The 19,639-nt window shown below is 45.3% G+C and overlaps 1 protein-coding gene across 1 annotated transcript in view; it reads right to left on the reverse strand.

Moving 5' to 3' along the window:
- Positions 1-5,222: 5,222 nt before the first annotated feature.
- LOC126195357 (cholinesterase 2-like) overlaps positions 5,223-19,639 on the reverse strand; it is a 255,797-nt gene continuing 241,380 nt past the window's right edge. Inside the window, exons 11-12 of the mRNA XM_049933935.1 lie at positions 15,445-15,565; positions 5,223-7,313 (exon numbers count right to left, since the gene is read on the reverse strand). Coding sequence (XP_049789892.1) covers positions 7,079-7,313; positions 15,445-15,565 — 356 coding nt within the window. The 3' untranslated portion in view covers positions 5,223-7,078. The remainder of the gene's footprint in view (positions 7,314-15,444; positions 15,566-19,639) is intronic.

A 19,639-nucleotide genomic window follows, 5' to 3' on the forward strand; every position in this document is an offset into this window, starting at 1 on the left:
GTTTTCGATATTCGAGATTAGGAGCTGGTCGCTAGTTTCCAAAAATTGATTTGCGCGACGCATATCTTCAAATACCACTAGATAAAGAACCTCAAACCGTGTGTGTTGTGAACACTCATTTGGGCTTGTTTAAATATTTGTATTTGCCTTTTTGCAGTGCTTTCGCGCCCGCCATTTTCCAACGGTATTTGGAACAGCTCAAGTACCAAATTGTTCAAACTATTTCAACGATAGTGGCGTCGCAGTTCATACACCTGAAGAACACATTGTAAATATGCATGTTTTTTCGTGTGTTATCTAATGCAGGACTAAAGTGTAGATTGGACAAGTGTGATTTTTTAAACCTGAGTTCCCGTATCTTGGTCCTGTCATAAACAGTGAAGTTGTACAGCCTTTTGAGTTGCATCTGTTAGCCACGCATGACCTGCCAGTTCCTCGCAATGTCACAGAATTGCAGTTAGTCTTAGGGAAAAAGAACTATTATACTCGATTCATACCAAATGCTGCACAAATCGCAGCTCCATTGCATCGCTTGCATAGCAAGAACGTCACCTTTATTTGGTCAGATGAGTGCCAAGAAGCTTTTCAAAAACTTAAAGATGCATTGCTCAGAGATCGATGCTTGGTTCACTTAGATCCTGACAAACCAATTATGTTGCAAGTTGACGCTTCCTCTTACACAATCGGTGCAGTGCTTTCTCACACATTTGGTGATCAAGACAGGCCTATTGTTTTCGCCTGAAAAGTGTTGGCCGAAGCTCAAATAGAGAAAGAAGCATTGGCTATTGTGTATGGCGTCACAAAATTCCATCACCATTTGTATGGCAGAAAATCTGTGCGAAAGCACTGCACTGATTCCGTAAGAGGAAGTGTCAACTTGCAACACAACTGGTTTGTCAGTATCAAAGTGAATGAAGCATCGATCGCTGAGCAATGTATCTTTAAGTTTTTTAAAAGCTCCTTGGCACTGAAATAGAGCAGATGACGTCACAGTGTCACGCATATGCGGAAAATCAGTCCACTCCGCCACAAAAATTCTCTGCTTGGCCTAACTCGCAATCACCATGGCAACGTGTGCACACAGATTTTGCGGGACCTTTTTGGAACATTCGTTGGTTGATTGTGGTAGGCTCTTATAGGAAGTTTCCATTTGCTGTACCAATGAACTCGACAACGTCATGTAGTACAGTTCAGGTGTTGTTCTCTACTTTTTGCCCCGAAGATTTGCCTGAAGTCGTAGAGTCAGACAACGGCCCTTAGTTCATGTCAAATGAATTGAACCATTCCCTGAACGCAGTGGCATACAGCATCTAACTGGTGCACCGTTCCATCCACAGTCAAACGGCGAAGCGGAACGTTTTGTCAGACCTTTCGAGCAGCAGACTACCAAACTTCGAACTGCACACACCAGGGATCAAGCATTGCAAGTGTTTCTCGCCTCTTATCGTTCGCATCCACAAGATGGACCATCGCCGGCGGAATTGCTTCACGGACACTGCTCCACCTGCCCCACCCTCCCCAGCATCCGGCGTCGAAGGAAGGCCGCAAGTAAGGCGTCTCGCCACATGATATTGTGTTTTTCAGGGTTTTCAGCTTCAGCAGACGGTGGGCGCGAGGCGAGGTCCTTCGTCGACCTTGCGCATCCATGTATCTCACTTCAGACCCAGACGGATTGCAGCGCCGCCGTCACAATCAAATTCGCCACTCTCACGTGCACGGTGATCCGTCTGTATCTCTTCCTCAAGATTCACAGATCCCGAGGACAGTACGGCCACAGCAACTGCAGGAGAGGTTATCACAGCACTGTGGGACGATCCCATGGAGACGGAGCCTTCGCCTCCTCCACCTCCTCTCGTCTTATCAATGGAGCTGGACCCGCCCACGCTGCAGCGGCCGACGTCGTCTACATCTTGATATGGATCTTAGGAGGTGGACGCACACCCTTCTGGACGTTTTCCCTGGGGGATGTTTCCACCAGAGCGAAGGCCCGATGGTGGGGTACTACCGGAAGTCTGACGTCCCTTGCAGCCACAGCATCCAATCCATCAGAGCTTTCAAATTCCTGCCTACCCCCCCGCCTCCCCCCCCCCCCCCCAATGTTGTCGTGCTGCATATAAAAAAAATGGTTCAAATGGCTCTGAGCACTATGGGACTTAACTTCTGAGCTCATCAGTCCCCTAGAACTTAGAACTACGTAAACCTAACTAACCTAAGGACAACACACACATCCATGCCCGAGGCAGGATTCGAACCCGCGACCGAAGCGGTCGCGCGGTGCCAGACTGTAGCGCCTAGAACCGCTCGGCCACTCCGGCCGGCCTGCTGCATACGCGATGAGACTGTCTGTCACTTTTTGGGGGGGGGGGGGGAGCAAGGGATGTTACGGAGTAAATCAGCGCCGGCACGCCATTCGGGAACGACACAGAAGAGAAGGCTGTGAGAAGAGGTCAGCCAATCGTACGCCACCGACCTCCGTTCAGGACGATAACGCGACAGCAGCGGCATCTAGGTGAAGACGACATAAGCGCCGCTCCCAACTGATGGCAGCTTCAACGTTAGCCACTTCGTTAGCCGACGCATCGTAGCCTCTTCATTAGCAATATCTATGTAGCACAGTCAGAGATCAGCAGTCACAGCAATTCCGTTGACAGACTTTTGTTAGAAGCGGTCGCTAGGACCAGAAGTGTTACTTATGTTGGTCTCTTCTGAAGAAGACTGATTATTTTGTATGCCGCCCTTTGCTTGCGACACACCTGTGTAACTGCACTGGTGGATGATCATGTACAAAGGACTACAAGTGATCGGTGTAATGTATAATTTTCGTATCTGAATTTTTTTGGTATCTGAATCGATTGTGAGCGAGCAGCGATGTTGTAAACTGTATCGCCGAAGTTAAACTAACATCTTTGAGCTGCCCGAGGGCGAAGTGGGAGCAGACAATCTTTAACTTCAGAGAGACACAGTCGAACTTCAGATGCGTTAGAATTAGACTGACAACGTTAAGCAGTGTTAGTTAGGAAGCTATGGCAATTTTATGATCTAAATTTAATGTCTCAGTTTATCAATTTGTTCAATCAACATGATTATCAAACTGATTTGTGAAGGCAGAAATCTAATGGAATGTCAGGTAAATAAAATAATGATGTTACTTTTTTTTCACTATTGCTGCGCCATCGAACAAACTTGGTTATTGTATTGAGAGTTGTTAGATTTGAGAGGTAAGAAAGTGTATTGTTTGGATGTTGAGAAGTTCATTAACGATAAAATCTGCCTCGAGCACTTTTTCTCAATACACCAGAGTTTGTCATTTTTGCGAATATTTAATTTCTTTTTAATGGATGATCCAACCAACTATGTTCGATAAACCGTTCAATTTGCAATTAACAGAGAACTCATTGCACCTCTGTAGTGCCTCTGTGCAGATACAGTAATTTGCAGCTTTAGCATAGCGGCGCACAAGACACACTAGTACTGCGACGCATTATCCAGATTTGCGCAGAATAGACTTATGTTTTTCAGAGACACTTTTTGTGATCAAATTTTTGCAAAACCAATTACTCTAGAATGAGATTTTCACTCTGCAGCGGAGAGTGCGCTGATATGAAACCTCCTGGCAGATTAAAACTGTGTGCCGGACCGAGACTTGAACTTGGGACCTTTGCCTTTCGCGGGCAAGTGCTCTACCAACTGAGCTACCCAAGCACGACTCACGCCCCGTCCTCACAGCTTTACTTCTGCCAGTACCTCATCTCCTACCTTCCAAACATTACAGAAGCTCTCCTGCGAACCTTGCAGAACTAGCACTCCTGAAAGAAAGGATATTGCGGAGACCTGACTTAGCCACAGCCTGGGAGATGTTTCTAGAATGAGATTTTCACTCTGCAGCGAAGTATGCGTTGATATGAAACTTCCTGCCAGGTTAAGACTGTGTGCCGGACCGAGACTCGAACTCGGGACCTTTGCCTTTCGCGGGCAAGTGCTCTACCAACTGAGCTACCCAAGCACGACTCACGCCCCTTCCTCACAGCTTTACTTCCAGTACCTCGTCTCCTACCTTCCAAACTTTACAGAAGCTCTCCTGCGAACCTTGCAGAACTAGCACTCCTGAAAGAAAGGATATTGCGGAGAGATGGTTTAGCCAAAGTCTGGGGGATATTTCCAGAATGACATTTTCACCCTACAGCGGTTCGCTGGAGAGCTTCTGTTTGGGAGGTAGGAGGCAAGGTACTGGCAGAAGTAAAGCTGTGAGGACGGGGCGTGAGTCGTGCTTGGGTAGCTCAGTTGGTAGAGCACTTGCCCGCGAAAGGCAAAGGTCCCGAGTTCGAGCCTCGGTCTACACAGTTTTAATCTGAAAGGAAGTTTCAATTACTCTAGGTTTCATGTCCAAGTTAATTATTCAGGCACTTTATACTGTTCAAAATTCTTGCAGTCAGATTGCTAACTTTTACAGTACGAAAGACTTCTCTTTTCACTACAACAATAACTTCTACAGTGCAGCTTGACCTTCACATTGCGACAGTACAACTTTCATTACGACAGTTCATTTATTATCACAGCGTTGGCCTACAACCAGAAACAATACACTTCAGGATATATTTTTATTAATTCAGATAACTTTAACAAGAATTCTCAGATCAAATTTTAGTATTTGTACTTGTTTTAATAAAACTCATTAATATGAGTTGTTTTATTGTTTGCCTAACAAACCGAGTATGCAGGATTCCTAGACACAACACAATATTCTGATCAGTATTTCGCTTTATTTGCACTGTAAATAACGTAAAAATCGAAAATTTAAAAAAAAGTTTCAGCACACAGACTAGAACCCGCCACCCTCGGATTACCTTTCTCTACTCTTGCGACCGATTAACAGCTGCATGATAGTCACGCCAACGTACATAGCTCAGGCCTCGTCCATCCCGCGCCAAAAGTGCTAGTTTTTTCTTCTTAACGTTTGGCCACTTCTGTCACTTCAATTTCTGGTCAAGCTCTACATAGACTACAAATCTGGACGAAATCGGTGTCGGCGAGTAGGTGCGGTCCCCTTCTAAAATATTTTACCTTGGAAACATTATTTTAATGCAGTAGTGGTTTGGAAGCCTACCTTTTGGTTTGTTTTTCGAAAACATTATTCAGCTTTCAGTGGTACGTGGCCGTTGTTATTATATTACATTGCGATCAAGACCATTAATAGTTATAACGCATAGAAAATGTGTACAGGGTGATTAAGTTTATTTCATGTCACAGAATGCAGACTACTTCATCTACCCACATACTTTTATTGCTCCCAGAAGAAAGGCAAATATTTTCACAAAACAAATTGAAGCTAATTTTAACGTGTACAGTTGTCACACACCTTCAAGCTCTTGAACTATGAGCACACACTCACGAGCAGAGAAAGACTAAAGCTAATGTGTTTAATGTTTTGTAATGAATTTCTCCACTCTCAGTTTTCTGTAGGTATTCGATTCGCAGCGGCGAGCAGAGAGGCTTTTGCTGGTATGCACACTGCTTAAAACAATTAAGGAAACACGAAAGTCAACGTCCGGCATGTTAAATCAATTTTGATACAAACCGTACCTCTGGTCTTATTGCAATGCTCTTCGCTTTTAGTGTATGCAACAGCTGAAGTCAATCCTCGCCTGTTGGCTGTGTTATGCACTGAAGAATTAGATGGCCTGTCAGAAGGAAATGAGTACCGCTGGTCAGGTGTTCTCTAGCGACGTACACAGATGACTGTACGTTCCTTTCAACCAGGCACACACAATGCGACGTCATAATATAGTGCAAGTGCTGTTTGATCCAAGAAGGATGGACTTTCCGTCTTGTTGCTGCAGATTCCAACATGTCTCCATCTGTCATCCATAGGTTGCGGACACGCTACAAGCAGACACGTCAGTACACAAGCCGAGTTGGACAAGGTCGCCGACGCAGTACAACGCCACCTGAAGACCGATATCTGGCCATCTCTGCGTTGGAGCCTCATACGAATACCGCGAGACCACCTCAGAACAGCCACTGGAGCTGCTGGCTCGGAGCAAACTGTAAGCAACAGGTTACGCGAAAGGACGTTACGACGCACTGCTTGTCGCGACAACATCTCGCAGCTCGGCTTCAGTTCCGTCGTTCCCACGTATACTGGCAACTTCGTCACTGGCGAAACGTGTTATTCACAGACGAGCCCATATTTTGCTCTGACGCAAGGCGATGGCCGTGTCCGGGTGTTGAGACATCGCGATGAGCGATACCTGCCAAACGATGTCCATAAAATCGACAGATGCAGCGGAGGTTGTGTGACGGTGTAGGGAGAGGGATCAGCGTCGACAATCGTTAGGACGTTATCGTTGTCTCACGGTCGCCTTAAGTCCAGGCAGAGCATCGAACAGACCTTGTTGGACTGTGTGGTGGACGCTGCATGTGGCAGTGGCACTGAATTCCTTCTCGTGCGCGATAACGCCAGGGTCCATGTGGATGTGTTACAAAGCAGGAGCATCGTAGTAATGCAGTGGCTAGCAGTGAGTCCGGACCTAAACTCCACCGAGCATGTGCGCGACATGCTTGGTAGACGCGTCCGTGGTCGACATGTTCCAACACAGACCCTACAAGAGCTCTCAGAGACTCTCATCAAGAATGTGAACGGATACCACAGGATGACCTCGTAGACTTCCCACGTAAGTCTCAGGCGGTGATAAACGCTCAAGAGCGCACATGCTCTACTAAAGCTCTGAAAGTCCAAAGCGCCGAGGATGACGAGATGAATGATCGCTTCCACTTTGTTTTCGACACCTGTCGGCACTTTCAGTTCTTGTTACATAAATGAGCGAGTATCTAATGATGTTTTGTTGTTAATATGCCCAGTCCTCAATTATTGCTCAGTGGAGTACAGCAGACGCTCAAGGTCATGTTCCCATAATTCTTTTGAGCAGTGTAGTAGAATCTTTTGACGTGGCTTGTCACACACTGGCTCAGTCCTACAGCTGTAGTTATCTTTTGTGCAGAATAAACAGTTTGTCTCCCGAGCAGCCGGACGTGGCGAGTTGCTGTGGGGGCGGCCCGGCTGTCGTACTGCCCCTGCCGCCTAGTGGAAGGCCAGGGAGGCGGCGACGACGGCCACCAGCGTCGCGACGCTGGCGACACAGCAGGCGGTGGCGGCCGACGCCTGCTTCCGGAGGCCCTCCGAGGCCGCGACGGTCAGCTGCCGCTCGAAGTCCTGCCGCAGCTGCGGCGCCTTGTCCACCAGCAGGAAGGATGGGTCCTGCAGCGTGTACGGCCGCCACTCCGGCACCCCGGCCACAGGACTGGCGGTTGTCTTCCTGCGGACACCACAGCGAGGTGCAGCTCAGAGACTACACGAGAAATAACACGGCACACTTGATAAATACTCTCTAAAACAAAAAAACAAAAAAGCGACACACCACGAAGGGGTTAAACAAACCGGTCGCAAATTGATAGCCATACAGTTATATACCGAAAACGCAAAACTGCAAACTTTGGCAGTCGATGAATAAATGTGTGACGCTACAGCGCCATTTTACCGCGCAGTTCGCAAGGCCAGTAACCTGGGGTCAGGTCCATATCATCGCGTAAGATATTTGCGAATTTAATTCTGTGTAGGCAGATAGGCAGGCTCATGAACGATACACGTAGATGTCAGCATTTGAGAGAAGACATGTACATGGCCTCAAAGAATGCGGTTGGAGTAACCGGCGATACCCTCTACACTTGAATAGGAGCCACGCAACTATTCGAGGATGTTGGCAAGAATGGCTAAATCGTGGCTGCGCGCAGTGTCATGATGGAACGTGATGACCGAGCAATCGTCAGAGACGCACTCAGAGCCCCAGATTCACCATTATCGTGGATCCGAAGTACAACTGGTACATCAGTGAGCACAAGGATCATTACTAGGTGGCTGAAAGAAAGCTAAGCTCACGGCGCCCATTGCGACGACTACCACTGGCCTCATCACACGAACAGTCCCATTGGCATTGGTGTCAGGCACATTCGGACTACAACCTCATAGACTGAAGTAGAATTGTCTTCAGTGATGAGTCCCAATTGCCGGCCAAAGTGGCCGTGTGGTTCTAGGGGCTGCAGTCTGGAACCGCAACACCGCTGCGGTCGCAGGTTCGAATCCTGCCTCGGGCATGGATGTGTGTGATGTCCTTAGGTTAGTTAGGTTTAACTAATTCTAAGTTCTAGGGGACTAATGACCTCAGAAGCTGGGTCCCATAGTGCTCAGAGCCTTTTTTTTTTTTTAGTCCCGATTCGAACCGATGTCTAGAGACGCCCCGGATAATAGTGGGATACCAACCTGATTGTCGCGCGCCAGACATCATGACAACCGGGAGTGATGTTCCAACGTGCCATTTATTTTTGTAAGACGACCCCTTTCCTTTTCATCTTCGGCATTGTTAGAGCACATTGGTACGTCAATAATATTGTACGCCCCCGTTTGCCCTTCAGGGCAAGCCATCCTGGGCTTGTCTTTCAACAAGATAATGCCCACCTGCACGCGGCGAGAGTCTCCACTGGTAATTTTCTGGCTTGCCAAACCCTACCTTGGCCATCAAGATCGCCAAATCTCTCCCCACTTGAGAACGTTTGAATCACTATGAGCAGGCCCTGCTCGCTCCAGATTTTGACGATGTAAAGTACCAATTGGACAGAATTTAGCACGATATCCCTCAGGAGAGTGCCCGACAACTCATCAAAAATATCAAGCCGAATAACTGCTTCAATAAGAGCGAGAGGTGGATCAATGCGTTATTGGTTTCCTCAATTTATGGAGCTCTTTATGTTGAATAAATCAACCAGTTTTGCTGAAACTGTAATCCTTTGTTTGTCATGACATGTATGTCAAAAAAATGGTTCAAATGGTTCTGAGCACTATGGGACTTAACATCTGAGGTCATAAGTCCCCTAGAACTTAGAACTACTGAAACCTAACTAACCTAAGGACATCACACACATCCATGCCCGAGGCAAGATTCGAACTTGCGACCGTAGCAGTCGCGCGGTTCCACACTGAAGCGCCTAGAACCGCTCGGCCACGGCACGTGTGTGTCACCTCTACCGATTTCCGTCTCGTTCGGGTAACTTCTTCGTGCTGTGTCGTTTTATTCTTTGTCTTAGAGTGAATGAACTGTCATGAGCAGTCGAAATGACGTTTGCTAGGTTTCAGAAGAAACCACGTGTGTAAAACACAGCAAGTATTATTCGTCCACAATACCCAGCAAACAACAGATTCGGGTGAATACGGGCATTCCACTATCCTAGTTACCCGAAAGGCGTTCCGCACTGATGCACTTTATCGACTACCAGCGAAGATAGAGTATATGAAGTACGGTCCAAATACAGCGATATTCAAAAGTACCTCGAATTCAGAAGACAACTGCGCGAGAACTGCAAAACGTACAGAAAACTGATACATATGAGTGAACAGAACGTAAGTCCAAGTTTAGATTCCTGAAATGGACCGTTAAGTAATTGCAGAGCGCACGACAATAGGACAGGCGTGTTCACAAATTATCCTCTCCGTATTGTCGCAATGAGCCTACAGATACACAATATCATGAATAGTTTTCCGAAGCGGGCTGGTGTCATTACAGCCTACAGAGCAGCAATCAATTTCACGCACTTGCTCTTCCGTCCGTACCGACGTTTGCCATGTCGCAAACAGTGCCCACATTGGACACCTGTCACATGAGCTAAGAACTTGGATATACCGACACGTGTCTGTTTTTTGTGTGTCTTGTACTTTACGTGCAGTCACCTTCCACAACCCAGTCTCGAAATCATATTTGCTAAGTTTCAAGACTAGAAAAACACTCGCGTGAAAGACATCCTTTATTCACATACGACATTTTCGAAACAATAGACGCAAGTGAAGAGGTTGATTCCGTCCCACAGGTGGGAGAACCTGCATATGCGCACACATTATCATTATCCGCAATTAGAAAGTGAATCTATGAACCTAAGAACTTTATTTGGCACAAAGTTGGAGCCGCTTCCCATTGGCATCTAGGCGCTTCAGTCCGGACCCGCGCTGCTGCTACGGTCGCAGGTTCGAATCCTGTCTAGGGCATGGATGTGTGTGATGTCCTTAGGTTAGTTAGGTTCAAGTAGTTCTAAGTCAAGGGGACTGATGACCTCAGATATTAAGTCCCATGGTGCTTAGAGCCATTTGAACCATTTTTGAAACTAAAATCTTACGATATACCACTGAAATTAGGACATTCTGTTGTGAACAATCTGTATTAAGAAGCAGTAAGGAATGGGGTGCTCACCTAAAATGAGTGGTAGGGCAGGTGAATGGAACACTTAGATTAGCTGGAATTGTTCTGGGAAAACGCAGTGAAAGTGTAGAGGAATTTACATGCAATAGAGTTATGTTCCTCTGTTCTGGTGTTATGTCCAGTAGGCAACATACTAGACGTGAAACGATTTCAGATCCGTGCTGGCAGGATCGCAACATGTCGCTAGAGCCCGGAAATTCTGGGGGAACTTCTGTGTGAGTCCTTGAGAAACAGACGTCGAAGTTCCCGCGAAATTTAAGGAATCTGTTTTCGAAGAAGGCTGCGTGACGATTAAACCGAGGACTCCTAAGTGGAGGCGGTTCATTGAACACACATCTGTTTATGTCCCTTAGTCTCTGCCCAAAGAAAGTCATAAAAAGTTTTCCCTTTGACTTATTGTTTATTGAATATTGTGTGAATGTTTAGTGGCAATAAATTTGATACAAAACACCTGCTATGGACGAAATAAATGAAGATTTGGAAGTATAAAAAGAAACAGTAAATAGTGGTGTGCGAAAAAATGTGGTGTGCAAAACATGAGAAATGCATAGTGCTGCAGAACAACTAAAAATTGGACAACAAATACCAGTGTCTAAAGAAGAAAACAGAAAGGACGAGCTAGCAGACGGCATTTCCCGATGTAAACGAGAAATCAAGAGGAAATCACCATCATTGATGACGCTTTACCTCAATAAAGCGAAAAGAACCTGGTAAAAAAAGTACGCATTTTTGTAGTTGCGACGACAGAACAAAAGTACCCTCCAGAGTTTTAATATGGGTTGAACTAACTGCCCCCTCCTGGTTTACACGATGCAGAAAGTTTTCCTATATAACTTTTTTTTTATTTCCCTCCTCTACAAAGTCTGTTTCCTGTTGGGTGGTATTCTTAATATTCTCAACAATCAGTTTATTTTCAGAGGAAGTTGTTGTTGATGGCATTCAGCTGTGATTTATCTTGTGTACGAGTGAGTTAGGTCAGTTCCCTGTTATTCACACATTGACTCAGAAATGTATAAAAGAATACCTGGATCATCTTTAGAAATAATTCTTAACGATATTTTTGGATGAAGATTCTAACTCAGGGAACGAAAATGAATATGAAGCTGGTGTTATGGTGTATGAGTTCGAGAAAGTGATGTGGCCATTACAGACAATAATGAAGATAATGTAGCTTCAGGTACCGGCCATGAGGATGTGACTGTGGCCAAGCCTGGAAGAAATTATGTAATCACAGCATACGTAGGAGATTTCCTGCAAATACAGTGAAGGAGCAGGCTGGAGTGACTCCAGTCGGCGAAGCCTTAATATTACATTTTACATCTGACATCACGGACGTTATAAATGAAGAGGCACTTAGCCTAAATGTTACTTCTACTAATGAGAGAGAATTGTATGCCTTTACAGGAATACTCATACTTACAGGTGCACATAAGAACAATTCTGTCGATATACACGATGTCCCGTGAAACCTAATTTGTCAGCCTGTTTACAAGGCTATTATGGCAAGAGAACATTTCAGGGTACTTATTAGAATCATTAGGTCTGATGACAAAACTGAAAAATGGTTCAAATGGCCCTGAGCACTATGAGACTTAACATCTGAGGTCATCAGTCCCCTAGAACTTGGAACTACTTAAACCTAACTAACCTAAGGACATCACACACATCCATGCCCGAGGCAGGATTCGAACCTGAGACCGTAGCGGTCACGCGGTTCCAGACTGACGCGCTTAGAACCGCTCGGCCACTCCGGCCGGCTGATGTCAGCTTCCTTTCTTTGCTGGCAGGTAGTTTTGTCAAGTTCACAGCAATCCGTGAAAAATATCACAAAGCGAACGATAGGGTTCCACTACTGTATAAACTAAGAGGGCACCTCACCACGGAGACACTCAGCTTCGTAAGAGGACGCTGCCACTTCAAAGGATTTATGAAGGAGAAATCGGCCAAGTGTTGCATCCTTACATGTATGATGTCAGCCGCAGCACACAGATACGTCACGAATATGAAATCCTAAGTAGTTAAAGTACAGTGTCTGTTCAAGGAAGAATGAGGTTCAGCAGCTGCCGTCAAACAACTGGCAGTGCCTGTGAAAAATGCTGGTCGAAATATTACTACAGACCGATACCACACATCGGTAAATTTGGAGAAGGAGTACAAAGTTACTGCAGTAGGAACTCTGCAATCAAACAGGAGCCATATTCCAGACACAATGAAGAACTCATCAGATCGAAAGCTATATTCGTCATTGATCTTATTCACAGAACCAACAACAGGCTGGCCACCAGTTACTTTGGTACCCTACATAACAAAAACATACCTAAGTAAAAACTTGCTGACGTTATCAACAGTGCACCAAGACGAAGACGCTGAAGGAGGGGAGAAGATTAAAACCCATATAAATTTATATTATAAATCAGCTAAAGGTGGATCTGATACCATTCATCAAATGGCTCCTATGTACACCTGCAAGAGTGAAAGATAGGGGTGACCCCTGTCAGAGTTTAACGCTGTGCTATCAGTCCAAGGACCATTTTCCTCCAGTAACGTCCAAGACGGAGTGAGAAGAAAGACAACAAACGGAAACCTTTTCACCTGGAAGCTGGGCTGGAACTATTGAACCCACACGTAGCATAAAGAAATACTGCTGTAAGAGGTTCAAAATGGCTCTGAGCACTACGGGACTCAACTTCTGAGGTCATCAGTCTCCTAGAACTTAGAACACATCCATGCCCAAGGCAGGATTCGAACCTGCGACCGTAGCGGTCGCGTGGTTCCAGACTGTAGCGCCTAGAACCGCTCGGCCACCCCGGCCGGCTACTGTAAGAGGGTTATCTAACAAAATTGTTCAGTCAGTGGAAAGTTTCTACAAAAGAAAACCAAAGAAGTGAAAACACATGCAGATTAGTCTCCTGCAGGGGAAGCCGGTGCCGTTTTTGTGTAAAAGTAAAGCTAAAACAGAGAAGGAGAAGTACAACAATCTAAGTACATCAGGACAGCATTTTGGAAAGCGCAACAATCATGTACTTAACACACAGTCAGAAAGAGATGTGAAGTGTGACTCCTGCCGTGAAGTGGAGAACTCAGTGCAGCTTGTTGGCATTGTATGTTGTATTGTAATATGACAGTTTTTTACTGACTCGGACTAACATTCATAACTGTCAACAACATTTATGAGTTACTGCCTAAGTTGAAATATAAAAATCTTCTGAAAGCTGTAATTTTTCATCAGTACACTGTTTTAATACCAGTAGGTTCACCGAATACACCCTTCGGCATCCACGTTGCAAAAAAAAACAGCTTGGGCATCCTAGGGTGAAGACTGCGGAGTCATGATATATAGCATTAGAAAAAGGGTAGCAACCGGAACGCTCAAATTGCGTGGCTTGGCAGGCAACTGTCGAACGAGGCAGCCAATTCTTCGGAACAATGGCACTGTGTAGCCCAGCGCTCACGACGAGAACGCATTTTTGCATCGGTGCCGTGTTATTTTCTGAGAGCCCAACCGAATATTCCTGAACTCCTCGTCATACGAAAATATCCATTACATTGACAAACGCTGTAAATAACTTGCACTGAGGTGACAAGAGCTATGGGATACCTCCTAACGTAGTATCGGACCTCGTTTGGTCTGGCCTACTGCAGCAACTCGACATGGCACCGACTGAACATGTCGTTGGAAGCCCCTGCAGAAATATTGGGCCATGCTAACTCTATAGCCGTCCGTAACAGCGAAAGTATTGCCCGAGCAGGATTTTCTACACGAATTGACCTAACGATTGCGTCGCATATGTGTTCGATGGGATTAACGTCGGGCGATCTGGATATTCAAACCATTCCCTCGAACTGTCTAGAATGTCCTTCAAACCAATAGCGAACAATTGTGGCTCGGTCACATCATTGTTCAGGAATATGAATGACTGAAAAAGTAGCCGAAAATAATTATTTCCAATTGATGATCACTTCAGTTGGACCAGAAGACCCAATCCGTCTCATGAAAACACAGTGCACACCATTATCGAGCCACCACCAGCTTGCACAGCGTCTTGTTGACAACGTTCGTCCATGGCCTCGAGGATCTTGCGCCACACTCGAACCCTACCATCATTTCTTACCAACAGAAATCGGGACTCGTCCGACCAGGCCAGTGTTTTCCAGTCGTCTAGGGTCCAACCGATATAGTCTCGAGTCCAGGAGACGCGCTGAAGGCTGTTAGCAAAGGTACTCGCGTCGGTAACGGATACGATCGTCGTAAGTCCCACATAGATGGTTCACGCATTGTTGCCTGTCTGTTAGCACTGACAACTCTACGCAGACGCCGCTGATCTCAGTCGTTAACTGGAGACCGTGAGCCACTGCGTTGTCCGTGGTGAGAGGTCGTGCCTGGAATTTGGTATTCTCGGCAGGCTCTTGACGCTGTGGATCTCCGAGTACTGAATTCCTTAACGATTTCCGAATTGGAATGTCCCAAGCATCTAGCTCCAACAACCATTGCACATTCAAAGCCTCGTAATTCTTGTCGTCTAGCCGTAATCACGTCGAAAACCTGTTCACATGAGTCAACTGAGAACAACGACAGCTCTGTTAATGCACTGCCTTTTTATACCTTTCGTGCGAGAGACTAGCACCATCTGTATACGTGCATATCATTATACCATGACCTTAGTCATCAGCACTGCTTACAGGACATTATCATTGCTATTACGATTTCTCGAAAGGGCGGTATTTCGAAAGCCATTTGAAGTTTAGTGAATTAAGCACGGAAAATCTTAGTTCACATATACTAATACAACGTAGTGCATGTTAGAATGTGTAACAAATGTACACACTAGGGGCTCCCGGGTCAAGTATGGTTACTTTATGTATCGTTACTTTATGTCGCTCTGTTCACGACCAGCAAAATCTTAATTAGGGAAGTTACTGTAAAACCGAAAATGAAAATAAAGAAGAATAATTCACAACGTGAAGAAAGCATCGGAGGCATTGCCTGTATGTTGTTTCATAAACTTCATTTTGTGAATACTTTTTAAACCTTCCTCTTTCTAGGCAGATGCCGCCCATTCTACGGTCTACATCTACATGGTTACTCTGCAATTCACACTTTATTTAAATTGACAATTGATTACTTTTCATTGAGATTATTGCGTACCCGTAAATGACGAAGTTGGCCAGAAGTTGTACCATTTTCTGCGATACGCTGTCTTCTTCGGCTGTCAAGTTTACGTTGGGCTGAGGGAACAGGTATGGAAAATCTCCGCCATGACCCACCGCTGAAAAAGATACAAATAATTCAGACATTACTTCGTGAAAAGTGTGTTCCTAATGTAAATATTGACTCTAAAACACTAATACATGTGACTCATGGTAGAATGCAGCTGATTTTCCAGAAATCTTCTTCATACTGTAATGAAAAAAACGATTAACACATGTATATTGGACCTGTAATTTTAGTACTTTGTGACGCAGATTGGGCATGTTAAAATCATTTTTAACTATACAGGGTTTATCAAAAAGATTCATCCGATTTAAAAAATCATAACTGTATTGAAATCCTCATTGAAAGAGCGTCGAAAAATGACATTAGCTGATCTCGCTCCTAGAGCTCAAGGGATTTGTGCCACGTCTTCCCCGGGTGCAGTGGAACAAGAGAGAGACTCGCAGCTTACTGCTCCAGCCTTTCCGCCTTTACTCTCGCAGCACGGTCCTGAAATTGTTGTTGCCAAGCCCGCAGTGCAACATGAGAAAGGTCGTAGTATGATGGTGAGGAGTCGGGATACGACTGCTCTTCACCCACTCCTCCCTTAACTAACATTGTCGATTGATGTATCTTGTAGTGTTGAGTCCTGCATTCCTGATGCGGTGAATGGTGCAGAAACAGCTACTGAGGTCTCTAGTGGTTCTCCTGACGTTCCTCCCGTGGTTGAAGCAACTCCTCCGGAACCATCCATGGATAGGGAAGTCGCTGAGCCATCTCCTGTTCCAACGATTCAACAACAGCAAATTGGAGAGCACCTAAAATCACTTCTGCCTTTATACCAGCCATTCAGGTGAGGTCGGAACGCCCAACTGTTCTTATTCGAGTGTAGGCGATTCGTGGCCGGGAAATCTCACTTGTCGAGCCAGATATTGTTGTGCCTGACCCTTCTCTTGTGCATCGATCTGAACTGCAAGAGCCCCATCCCGTGGAGAGGGCCTCTGCGGCTCCTACACTATTGGCCATTAGAATTGCTACACCAAGAAGAAATGCAGATTACAACCGGGTATTCATTGGACAAATATATTATACTAGAACTGACATGTGATTACATTTTCACGCAATTTGGGTGCATAGATCCTCAGAAATCAGTAACCAGAACAACCACCTCTGGCCGTAATAACGCCCTTGATACCCCTGGGCATTGAGACAAACAGAGCTTGGATATGGTGTACAGGTACAGCTGCCCACGGAGCTTCAACACGATACCTCATTTCATCAGGAGTAGTGACTCGCGTATTGTGACGAGCCAGTTTCTCGACAACCATTGATCGACCAGGCGTTTTCAATTGGTGAGAGATCTGGAGAATGTGCTGGCCAGGGCAGCAGTCGAACATTTTATGTATCCAGAAAGGCCCGTACAGGACCTGCAACATGCGGTCGTGCATTATCCTGCTGAAATGTAGGGTTTCGCAGGGATGGAATGAAGGGTAGAGCCACGGGTCGTAACACACCTGAAATATAACGTCCGCTGTTCAAAGTGAAGTCGATGCGAACAAGAGGTGGCCGGGTGATACGCCAGTATGGCGATGACGAATACACGCTTCCAATGTGTGTACACCGCGATGTCGCCAAACACGGATGCGACTATCATGATGCTGTAAACAGACATTTACCGTTTGGCCTCCCTAACAGGGTGACACGCCAGAATACTGCGGCTCTCATATGCTAGAATCCATAAGATCTCCGTGAGTGACGCTCTATCACCCACAGCCGCTTGTAGCTCCACATGACACTGACAAGGGGAAGGCCTCTGAGACCTAAAACGAAGGAATCTAAGATATTTTGAGTCAACACCCCCGCGTTTTTGAGAAAATCACCCCTAAAGGTTATGACGAGCGATCGACTCAAAGTTGGCGGGATCGATAGATAATTGTAAATAGAGCATTTTTCATCGTGAGGTATGGGGTCCTAAAACGCATACTTTTCCAGAAATCGAGGTAAGAAACTTTTACAACTGCCGCTTCTGTACCCACATGGTCAACGCTTTTCGTCGACAGCACCGATGGCGCAACGGCCAAGGTAACTGGCTGCAAATCTCGAAGAAACGTAACGGATGTTATTCTTTTGGTTTGTATTTTTCCATATCTCAATTGATAGGGATAGGAAGGTTAATAAGGTAAGTAAATCAACAAGGAATGATAATAAGGCAGGCAAATAAATTTCTCAAACCTCTTGGGATAGTAAACAACTAAAATGTTACTCCAGGTCACTTTACAATGGCTCTTCCAGCCACTGTTACGTGTCCTCACTTTTCTTCGAACAACTAGACGGATGGTACTTGTCATATAAACATTCGAAACAAATATAGTCACGGCACCAAGAGCATCTAATGAATGCGACCTTTCGACAGCTACACTGTTCCTTCCCTATGATATGACGAAGAGGCAACCGGGACAACATAACTCTCCCCGCGTGCATTCTATCCCGTGCCTCACTGTAAACAAGCGTCGCACGGTTGGCTATCTGTGATCCCTCGTGAGGAAGTCGCAGCACTTTTACTCGGAGTTGTTTTCATGTGACAAGCCTTAAAAGTTTAATACTTTACTAACTCACGGCGTTTGGAAAATTAGTTTGCCTACCTTATTGTTATCATTCCTTATTGATTCACTTACCTTGTTAACCCTCCTATCCCTATCAATTGAGTTATGGAAAAATACAAACGAAAACAATTACATCCGCTAGGTTTCTTCGAGATTCGAGCCCGGGTTTTCCGATTCCCAGCCACTTACCTTGGCCGTTGCGCTATCGGCGCTGTAGACGATAGGCGTTAACCATGTGAGTACAGACGCGGCAGTTGTAAAAGTTTCTTACCTCGATTTCTGGAAAAGTATGCGTTTTCGAAACCCATACCTCATTATGAAAAATGCTCTATTTACAATTATCTATCGATCCCGCCAATTTTCAGTCGATCGCTCGTCATAACCTTTAGGGATGATTTTCTCAAAAACGTGGGGGTGTTGACCCAAAATATTTTAGATTCCTTCGTTTTAGGTTGTACACAAGCGACCTGCCAAATCTGAGTCGAATCGATTGACCGTCTCTGAGGCCTTCCCCTTGTGAGTAGCATTTCCGCCAGCGAGAAAGGCAATTTGTACGTATACTCGCTGTTCCACTCTGCTTACATCCTCATCCATCTTGCAACACGCTCAAGTTTACACTAAATCTTTCAGGCGGTGGTGCTGAGCCATCACAGCATGCGGTCGCAATCTGTCAGTTGGTTTCGGTGCTGTTTGCCGCTGGCTTTTGAATGTATTTGCAGCAGTTATGGTGATGGCACATTTCCGCACGATATATCATAGTTGTCACGACTTGAAACGTCCCCTTAGAAAAATCTATGAATTACTGTGCTGATAAACCTCTTACATTATTTGCTTTTCAAACAGCTGAGCAAAACTGAACGTACTCAGACATTACTCTCTTTACTTATTCTGATCAACACTAAACTGACACACAATATTTTTAGCGCAACGCAATCTGACTTTCAAAAATCCCTACAAAAGAATGGCCCTGACTAACAATAACCTATACCTTTCATGAAGCACTTACCTCACAAAAATCTTCGTTACTCGAACTACTGCAATACTGCATGCGCCAATACTGCCAGCTGAATAAAAGATTCTAACTACCGAAGGCACTAACTACTGATAGGCACAGTCAGCAAATGAAAGATTTTGATAAAAAACAAACAATGTATTTACCTTAATAATGTTCAAAAGTCATTATATATATATATATATATATATATATATATATATATATATATATATATCAGTTCATGACATCCAGTCTTAGAAATTTACTGTCTCTGATGGACACACGTCCAGATCATCCGCTCTCAAAACTCCGCCATCTCTCTCCCCACATCCACCACTGCTGGCGGCTCACCTGCAACTGCGCAACGCTACGTTACAGCCAACTGCCCAACACTACAATAGCAAACAACAATGCAAACCAGCCACAGACTGCACACAGCACAGCCAGTGATTTTCATACAGAGCGCTACGTGGCGTTACCAATATAAAAACCTAAACAGCCTACATACAGACTTACGTAATGGCCCTCGTATTAGTCGATCGAGGTGTTGATA

The sequence above is a fragment of the Schistocerca nitens genome, chromosome 7 (assembly GCF_023898315.1).
Source record: "Schistocerca nitens isolate TAMUIC-IGC-003100 chromosome 7, iqSchNite1.1, whole genome shotgun sequence".
NCBI classification, from domain to species: Eukaryota; Metazoa; Arthropoda; class Insecta; order Orthoptera; family Acrididae; genus Schistocerca; species Schistocerca nitens.